The sequence below is a fragment of the Pogoniulus pusillus genome, chromosome 32 (genome assembly GCF_015220805.1).
Source record: "Pogoniulus pusillus isolate bPogPus1 chromosome 32, bPogPus1.pri, whole genome shotgun sequence".
NCBI classification, from domain to species: domain Eukaryota; kingdom Metazoa; phylum Chordata; class Aves; order Piciformes; family Lybiidae; genus Pogoniulus; species Pogoniulus pusillus.
This window is the reverse complement of record NC_087295.1, coordinates 569233-578014: the sequence shown is the minus strand read 5'-3', so window position 1 is coordinate 578014 and position 8782 is coordinate 569233. Positions and strand designations below refer to the sequence as shown.

General features: G+C 45.2%; 1 protein-coding gene across 2 annotated transcripts; it reads right to left on the bottom strand.

The window, feature by feature from the left end:
* Positions 1–5: 5 nt before the first annotated feature.
* LZTFL1 (leucine zipper transcription factor like 1) lies at positions 6–8782 on the bottom strand. 2 transcript variants are annotated; one of them, XM_064169599.1, is made up of 9 exons: positions 8658–8782; positions 7536–7730; positions 7039–7099; positions 6242–6310; positions 4895–4960; positions 4698–4775; positions 2425–2598; positions 1407–1510; positions 6–888 (listed from the first exon to the last, which is right to left on the bottom strand). In XM_064169599.1, the coding sequence occupies exons 1-9, from the start codon at positions 8732–8734 to the stop codon at positions 870–872; spliced, it is 843 nt and encodes a 280-aa protein (XP_064025669.1). In that variant the 5' UTR covers positions 8735–8782; the 3' UTR covers positions 6–869. The 2 variants fall into 2 exon arrangements, with proteins under 2 accessions (XP_064025669.1, XP_064025670.1); XM_064169600.1 differs by having other exon boundaries at positions 2425–2583.

The window sequence follows — 8782 nt, the reverse complement described above, 5'->3', positions numbered from 1 at the left end:
TTAAATGTTTGAAAACACAACAGCTTTATTTGGAGTAAAATACCACATACACATGAACAGGGACAGACCAACAAGTGGAAGGTAGTGCTGGAGGCTGCCAGAGAAGTGCACAGCAGAGGATTACAAGTAAGAGACTTGAGAGGAGTAAACTGCTTTCTACTAAGGTAACACCAAGAAAGGAGAAGAACACATACAATAACTTCCTGCCCAGGAAAGTTGCTCCAGCAGCAACCTTTCCAATGATCCCCCTAAGGTGAGGGACACTTGCAAAGGGGGAATCCACCTGCTGATGTTTCAACTTGTTTCAAATAGATGGCAGTAAAGAGGCAGAGCCACAAGCAGTGCCTCTCCCCGACCGGGCCCAGCACTGCTGCTGGAACGCACTGACCTCACTGGCTGATGAACGCTCTCTAGCAAAGCCTTGCTGCCCACCTGGCACACGTGTCCAATGTGAAACAACATGGAGTGATTTTGTTTCCTCCCTTCTGCTTCCTCCGGGGGCATTTTCACTTGTGGCTACGCTAACAAAAGTGACAACTCCAGCTGCCACCTCAGAGGTGTCAAAACCCCTTTCTTCCTCACCAGAAATCCCCCCTTTCTTTGCAGAGAATGACCTCGGCAATTCGCTGAGCTTCTCCACAACTTCTCCAGGAACGTTAAAACACAGCTACAGAAACTAATCCCTGTCAAATGTAGGCTTACAAGGAGGCAAGGTAGGAGTTTCAGTGTGTTATGAGTATTAATAAAAAGTACTTGTAAGCACTAGAAGCAAAAAACTGCACCACTCAACCCAAAAGTTAATTAAAAATAATACCAGTTCACATTTTCTTTCTACGGCAGCTTCCAACAGATCAGCTGGCCTGGGTATGTTAGTCCTCTGGCTCGTACCTGAGGATCATAAATACGCACATCAGTCAGCACAGCAGAGCAGAAACACTCAGACATTTTCTGTCTAACGAAACTCGGAAACTGCAGTACTGAATTGCTTCCACTAGAGCCACGCTCCCTCCTGGCTTAGGGCAGAGACCAGACTACCTATGCACCAGGCCAGCGCTGCTTTGAAAACTGCCCAGCTTGCCAAGCAGCAGAAGGACAAACAGCCAGGAGCCTACCTACAATCCCAAACCAGAGGCAGAATTTTCAACAGCCGTTCTAAGTTCCACTTCTGCCCCCCTGCAGCACAGGTCTGGCACCCATGGTGCCCAGTGCAGGACTGCTTTGTGTCCTCTCCATGCTAAGTTCCCTTGATACTTGCTATGCCACCGCGTACCTGCTGCACTCACCCAGCACTGCTCTGTCAAACATCAGGGCACAGCCTACCAGGAATCCTTTGAAAGGCACACTTGCTAGTCTGGCTTAGAGCTGAGGTCAGGGAGCAGGCCCCAGAGCAGAAGGGCAGCACTTACTTGGCCAGCTTTTTCCGCAGCTCCTTTATCTGTTCATTCTTCTTGCTGAGGATCTCCTTCATGTTGCGGTAGGCAGCCGTTTGCTGGAATTTCTTCTCCAGCTCCTACACAGTATGACCAACACATTATTGCTGCATTCTGAAAGCCACATCAGCATCATCTATCAAAATAAAGATGACTTCTTTTCACCTCCAGCTCTCTTCCTTACTGGGATCTGGATGCAGCCAGCTAAGTAGCTTTGCAGAAGACTATGGGCAGAGATTAACATTTCCTAACAAAGCCATGCTAAAGTCTTCTGAAGACTTGCTCTCTAGAGCTCCCTGAAAGGAGGCTGTGGTGAGGCTGCTCTTGGTCTTTTCTCCCAAGAGACAGCATGAGAAAAGTTGTGCCAGGGGAGGTCTAGGCTGAACATCAGAAAAAGCTTTCCTGAGAGCATGGTGAGGTGTTGGAAAAGGGTGCCCAGGGAGGCAGTGGAGTCACCATCCCTGGAGGTGTTCAGGAAGCTGTGGATGTGGTGCTTCAGAGTATAGTTCGGTGGTCATGGTAGTTGGGTTATGGTTAGACTCAATCATCTTCAAGGTCTTTTCCAACCTTCATGGTTCTGTAATTCTAAGCCCGGGGATGTATTTTTCAGTCAAATGACTGAAATGCACAGACAAATGGGCAGTTTCTAAGTATTCACACAGCTAACAGTTTGCTCATTCATATATAATGTGCTTTTCCCTTGGAATGGGATAAAAAGAAGACAGAAACATCTGACCAGTGACCTCTGCAGCCTGCAGTGTGTGTTTGCTAAATTAGTGCTCAGTTAAAATGAGAGGCTCTCACTGTTACATCAGCCGTCAGTTAGGAATCACAGAATGCTAAGGCTCGGAAGTGACTTCTAAAGTCATCTGGTCTAACCCCCTCTGCAGTAAGCAGGGACATCCTCAGATAGATGAAAGGCTCTCCCGGTTCCACTAGTGATCAGTTAAGATGAGAGGAGGCTCTCCCTCTTCCATGAGAAGGAAATGCTAACCTTCTGAGCCGTGGAGAGCTGATCCTGAACCTTAAGCAGATCATGTTTTGTGGTCACCAAGTTGTCTTCCAAGGATTTTTGGTTTTCAGTAGCATCATTCAAAGTCTTCTCAAACTGGCACTTCAAAGCTGCCACTTTATCTTCCAGTTCAGTAATGTCCTGGTTTGCATCGGTCTTCAACAGAACAAGTAGTTAAAATGTGTCAAATTCAAGAGAGGTTTAAAATGTCAAGTGCAAATTCCCACCAAGTTAAGGTACACCTTAAGTTTAATAATTATGTTTACATCGTTCCCACAAAGCCTAAATTAGAAATACTTTAGCCAAAAGGGAAAAAAAACAGAAGAGCTGAAGCACTGATTTATAACCCTCAAACTGCATTAGTAAGTGCATGTGGAGGTGGCTGGATGGCCATTTTTAACCTCACTGCCTCCAGTTTAGCTCAGATTCTCCAAAGTGCAATGATCTGGGATGAGACTCAAACAGCAGCACCTTAAGAAGAACAAAGCCCTAAGGAAGCTCTGCTCCTTCTCCTGTCTGGAAGGTGGGAGTGGAGCAGAGGAAATGCCGACCGAGTGGCAGGGTGCAGTGCTGTATCACAGTTCAGATCACAAGAGACCATTTTTCTAACCTGTGGCTTAGGTCAGCTATCTCAAAACTCAGTATCCTCAAGTTAAAGTGATCCAGTAGAGCAGTTTCTCCCAAACCACTCTTCATATTCAGTGTTGGGAACCATGTTAGCCATCGAAAAAGCAGCAGAGATCTGCAACCTAAGAGTTGGTCCTTCAGAACTCCTCTTGTCTGTCCCAAGGGTTTGCAGACTGCTGCTGGGACAGGCAGCTGTGCCCCTGTGATTTCACTGACACCATCCTACCAAAATACAGAGGGGATGCTGGAGGAAATGCAGCATCTGCTCCACACCGACACTTGGGCCGAAACTGTGCAATTCAGCACTATCTACCAGCTAATCTGAACAGCTGCCTGCGAACAGAACCTGTCACAGCTGCAGAAGAAAGGGACAGACTAGAGAGAGCAAATTAAGACAGGAAGGCTGAAAATAATCAGCAGCCCTGACACTGAGGCCAACTCATGCTTAACCAGACAGGAAGGCAGAGATTTGGTTCCCATCCTTAAAAACTACAAACATTATTATATAGGACTTAATAAACCCCTTTAATATTTTTAACCATTAATAACTCAAGGCTTAACAAAACAGATGCAGAAAAAATTTGCCAGGGCTGATAAATCAATCAATCAATCAATCAATCAGTCCTCCAATTGAATACAGATTTTAAAAGTTACTAGACAGAATGGTAAGATATTAAGAAAGCCAAGTACATACCATAAACCAGTTAGAAAGCAAAACAAAAAGAAATGGGGATTAAAACAGGAAAATTAAGGTGGGAAATGCTTTAGGATATTGAGTTTCACTTCTGTAAATACCACAGGAATTTCATAAATTCAGCTTCTCAAAATAATGGGATTAAAGTGTTCTGATTTTGCTACACATTTGGACTCAAATGCTTTCAATCTGAGAAACAATCAGAGATGAACAACCTTTAAAGAAGGAAAATTGTTGACAAAAGACAGGTACAGACTTTTAAAACCACAAACAGATTTACACATCTCGACCTGCACAACTCCCAGCTCCTTATGTTTGGGTTTTTCACCTGCAGCAGCAACTCAGCACTTTTGAATCCTCATTTACAAAAAAAAAGGCAGCAAAACTAAACAGCACTGGATTTGAGCAGAACATGGACCATCTGCCCGTGGGCAGTGGCATTTGTTGCCAAGCTTCCCTTCGTGTTTAAGATGAAAAGAGGCTGGGCATTTACACATCAGTATTTAGGGTTTTCAAGGCAAAAGTGAGAAACAGCAGGTCTGCTTTGCTGCTGTCACTACCAAGTGTGATAAACACGTGAAAGAACTTAGTGTCCTGCTGGTGTCTCAAAGCCCAGCTTAGGAATCATTCTTTCATTAGTAACCAGGGAGAAACAAACCAAGTTGTATCCACTTGCATGGACACCCCCCTGAGAAGACACTCTGGAATGCTACTCCCTGAGAGCACCTCAACACTCCTTTCTGACCACAACTCCTCCTAGCCTACGCAGGCCATAGCAACTAAGGTTCTGGATGACCTGCTGACAGCCAGCCCAGCCTGCAGGAACAAGAGGATGCAGCCTGAACTTGGGTGTGTGCCAGTTGAGCAGCATGCTGCAGGCACCAAATCTAGTGGTACAGGCAGCTACTGGGTAAAAGGCCTCACTGACATTTACCTTTTGATCTCCTTGGATCACCTGTAAATCCCTCAGTGACTTCTCCAGCTTGACCTTCTCATCTAGTGCAGCTGTAGCCTGTAATAGAGACAATGTAAAACCTCAGAAGCACTTGAACTGAAAACACAAGAACAGTAACCATGGAACTCTTACAATATGCAGCCAGCATTAAGTATCCAAGTTGACAGGGAACTTACCTGTGTTTCTATGGTCCTGAGCCTGGCCTTCAACTTCTCATTTTCTTCTTGGAGATGAGCAACTGTCTGAGGTAACAAATAAGCAAAGTCCTTGAACACTCTGGTGCTACTTTCAATTTCCAAGACATTTCAGGTAAGAAAATACACTTCATAGCTGAGGAAAGCAAATAAGCTTCTAAGGGTTTATAAAGAACAAGAAATTAGCAGGCATTTTATTTGTTTTCTGCCTCAGCAAGAAATCCATTCTCCAACCCTGCTGTAATACAGAGGACTGGTGACTTAAATCTGACACATGTTTTACTGAACTGGGACTAGTAAGCTCAGCATTTGGTTGCTATCAAGACTGATGACAGAACTGCAGACCTCTTGTCTTTTCAATCAACAGCCAAGTGAGAACTTATTTGTAGCTCCTGTTTACGAAAACAAAGCCAGGTTATCATGCATCATTTTCTGTGTCACAGGAAGCAGCCATGTTTCAGTTGGCAAAGCAAATTCCCCACGTGAATGATTGGGTTTTGAGAGAAAAAAGCCCACATCAGATGCACATTTGCAACCCAAACTGCTATGAAATAGACTTTGAAGCTACTGTTGAAAGAGAGCCACCCTGACCTGTAAGAAAATATAAGTCTGAATTCTGCAAAGCTTTGATTACCTCAAGTGCTAACAGCAACCTGATTCAGACACTGCACTTGACAGATCACTTAGGGAATGCAGGCTAGAGGACAGAAAATGCAACTCCTTGCACTTTAACTTAGAAGTGCATTGGCAGAAGTGTGGCATTTGAACAAAGGTCAGTGGACACTAGTTCAATAAAAGCTACTGCTCACAGTAAACTCCAGAATGTGTTTTGCAGTTCTGAAAATCTTTCGCAAGTGTAAAATCAGAGTTTTCAAAACTGGGAAATGCCCAATTCTTTCAGCACCTCTTTGTTTAGGAGGAATTTAGCCAATCAGCAAAAGAAAAAACCCTGGACGTAGCAAGACTGACATCCAGTGAGACAGAAATCGTTCTATCACCTAAGCACTCAGCCAGCTACATCTCATTTCCTCTCTTGCTGGAAAGCCAGCTGCATGGAACACACTGAACACTGCTTTCTACTCATTTGCCTCATTACACTGAAAGAGAAACATTTACAAAAGTGTTTTGCCAAAGGAGGGCCAGTACTTAGAGACCATAATCACACAAATTCCAGAGGCTTTACGACACCTCCGGATTCCTTAGCATTATCTTATGTTCTGGGGTACCTTACCTCGGTGTCTACAGAAACAGGCACTACACAAACAGCAGTGCACACTCAGCTGAGCAAGCAGCACAGCCACTGACCACAAATGAGCAGCAAGTTCTTACCTTGTTCAGCAGCTCTGACCCACCTTCATTTAATGGAGCCAGTTTGGGCTTAGTGAGATCTGTGCTGGGCTAAAGAAACAAAGGTTAAAAAAATGGACTCTGCAGGTTTCTAGGAGGAGAAGGTGTGCTCATCTAGTCTGTAAAATAACTACTGCCAGTCCGCCCAAAGAAAGCTTTCCTTTGGTGAAGCAGGTGAATGACCTTTAGCTTAAGTTCATTTTTAAGCAGTACATGGGCTCCTAAGTTACATACTTCACTTTCAGCAGAGGTTAAACAACAGTACTGCATGAAAGGATTGCTAACTCAGATTTACATAAGGCTGCAGCACCCAAAAGCAGCAAGGAAAGAAAATATTTGAGTGACTGAAATATGTATAAATGTTTAAGCAAACTATGAACTAAGTATAGCTTCCTGCTCCAAACCATAATCATACAAGAGAAGCTGGAGTCACATCTGCATTGTGGAATCTTCCCAGCTCTTGACTCCATGCTTGCAATGTTCCAGTCTTACCCCAGTTTCCAGGGGGAAGGGAACCCAGGAGCAGATGCTCCGGCACAGCCCTTGTCTGACTCTGGGATGAGGATTGAGGCAGAAGCTGCCATATGGCAACAGCCAAGGCAACTCAGTGCAAGTCTTGGTGCTGAACTGCAGAATGCTGCTTTTTGGAGACTCAAAGATTGCTCTGAAAAAAGGGGGGGGTTTGGTTTTCTCTCTTAAGCACAAAGAACACTAAGTACTTTAAACACTTCTCACAATTCCACATGACATTTGATGATCTGATTAAAATAAAACTCTACCTTCTTGTTTGAAGAGGTAAATTCTGACTTTTCAAATTCAGCAACCTGCTCCAACAGTTCTCTTGAAAAGAAAAGGAGGGATTTGTTTACTCGAAAGCTACCCTGTGAAGCATATTTTACCAGGCTGATGCTACACCCTTTATTGCACATAAGATTCTCAGCAGAAGTCAAGAATGAATTCCTACACAAACAGACCACCCCATGCTGCAGTATGGTATCTGTACAATGTAGCATCACTGATCAAAATATCATCTCATTAGACAAGGGCTTGTTAAGCAAGTCCTATTGCCTGCTCTTCACTGATTCATTCAAGTGAAGATACTGCAAATAAAAACTTCTGACAAATCTGAAATTGTGTATAGGTGGAAGCCTTGAAACTAAGCTATCATTGACATAACAGCAAAAGAGGAGGATTGTATGGTTACAAGAAAGAATGCAAGCAGTCAGTAGTGGGAAGGTTTCCCCCTGCTGCAGGGCACTCCAGCCCCGGATGTTACCGGTTCTCCAGGTCGGAGACATCTGTCTGCAGCCTCAGGTACCACTTCTCGGCCTGCGAGAAGAGCTGCCGGAGCAGCAGGACGTTGGTGTAGGTTGTATTGATGAGCTCTGACTCTACTTCACTGTGCACAACGGTCTGCAGCCCATCCAGCATGTCTGCCACCTCATCGACCGTGAAGGTCTCCTCAACCAGCCTAAACAGAGCGTTCAAGGAGTCAGGTGTGATAGCAACGACAATCACAGAATGGCTCAGGCTGAAAGGGACCTCAGAACATCTACTCCAAGCTCCCAGCCATGGGCAGGGACTAGCAGAGAGACTCAGATGCTCAAGGCCTCATCCAGCCTGGACTCCAACACCCTCAGTGAGAAGGCAGCCACAGACTCCCTGGGCAGCCTGTGCCAGTCTCACCACCTTCACACTCAAGAACTTCTTCCTCAGCTCCAGTCTAACCCTGCTGTGCCTCAGCATCAAACCATTCCCCCTCGGCCTGTTCCTAGACACCCTCAGAAAAAGTCATCTGCAGCCTTCCTGCAGGATCCCTTCAGGCACTTAGCAGCTCTAAGGTCTGCCCCGGAGTCTCCTCTTCTCCAGGCTGAACACCCCCAGCTTCCTCAGCCTGCCCTCATAGCAGAGCTGCTCCAGCTCTTGTATCACCTTTGTGGCCTACTCTGGGCTCACTCCAACAGCTCTGTGTGCTTGTGATGATGATAATTTTACACTGCTATGAGACCTCACTACACAAATATTGTTCTTCTGTAACATCCCTCTGAAAACATCCACTGCCAGTAGTTACTAAGGACTGTGGCACTGCTAATGGCTTACTGTGTTCAAACTCCCTCCTGGAAACGTTACAATCACAAAGGCGACTTCAGCCTTGCACCGGATTTAGACCTCAGAAGCAGTACAGAAAGCGAAGTCATGCTGTCCATAGCTGTGTGCTAACTCAGCATGAAAGAGACTTGTAACTCTTGCAAACTCCTCAGCCTGTCTTCCTCACTAAGCACATGCAAACCCACGTGGACAAAAGCTGTCTCACACAACATCAAAGCCTGCAACTGTTACTAGAATATTTTGCTTTACTCTTGCTCAGAACCAAACCCAAACACACACACACATATACCTGCTGTCCTTAAGGTCCTGGAAACAAGAATCCACTGTTTTGAGGCACAGCCCACGCTTGAAACGAGCAAAACGCATGTAGCTGACCACTTCATTCTGGTGGTGCTCATTAAGGCCCAGCTCTGC

Bases quoted from the DNA above. Each gene is read 5' to 3' on its own strand.
- LZTFL1 (XM_064169599.1), bottom strand. From the start codon at position 8,734: ATGCGTTTTGCTCGTTTCAAGCGTGGGCTGTGCCTCAAAACAGTGGAT. The intron at 7,100-7,535 runs GTAACATCCGGG...TTTCTTTTCAAG, and splicing joins GTCTCCGACCTGGAGAACCG to AGAACTGTTGGAGCAGGTTG. The intron at 2,599-4,697 runs GTAAATGTCAGT...GTTCTGTTGAAG, and splicing joins TGATCCAAGGAGATCAAAAG to ACCGATGCAAACCAGGACAT.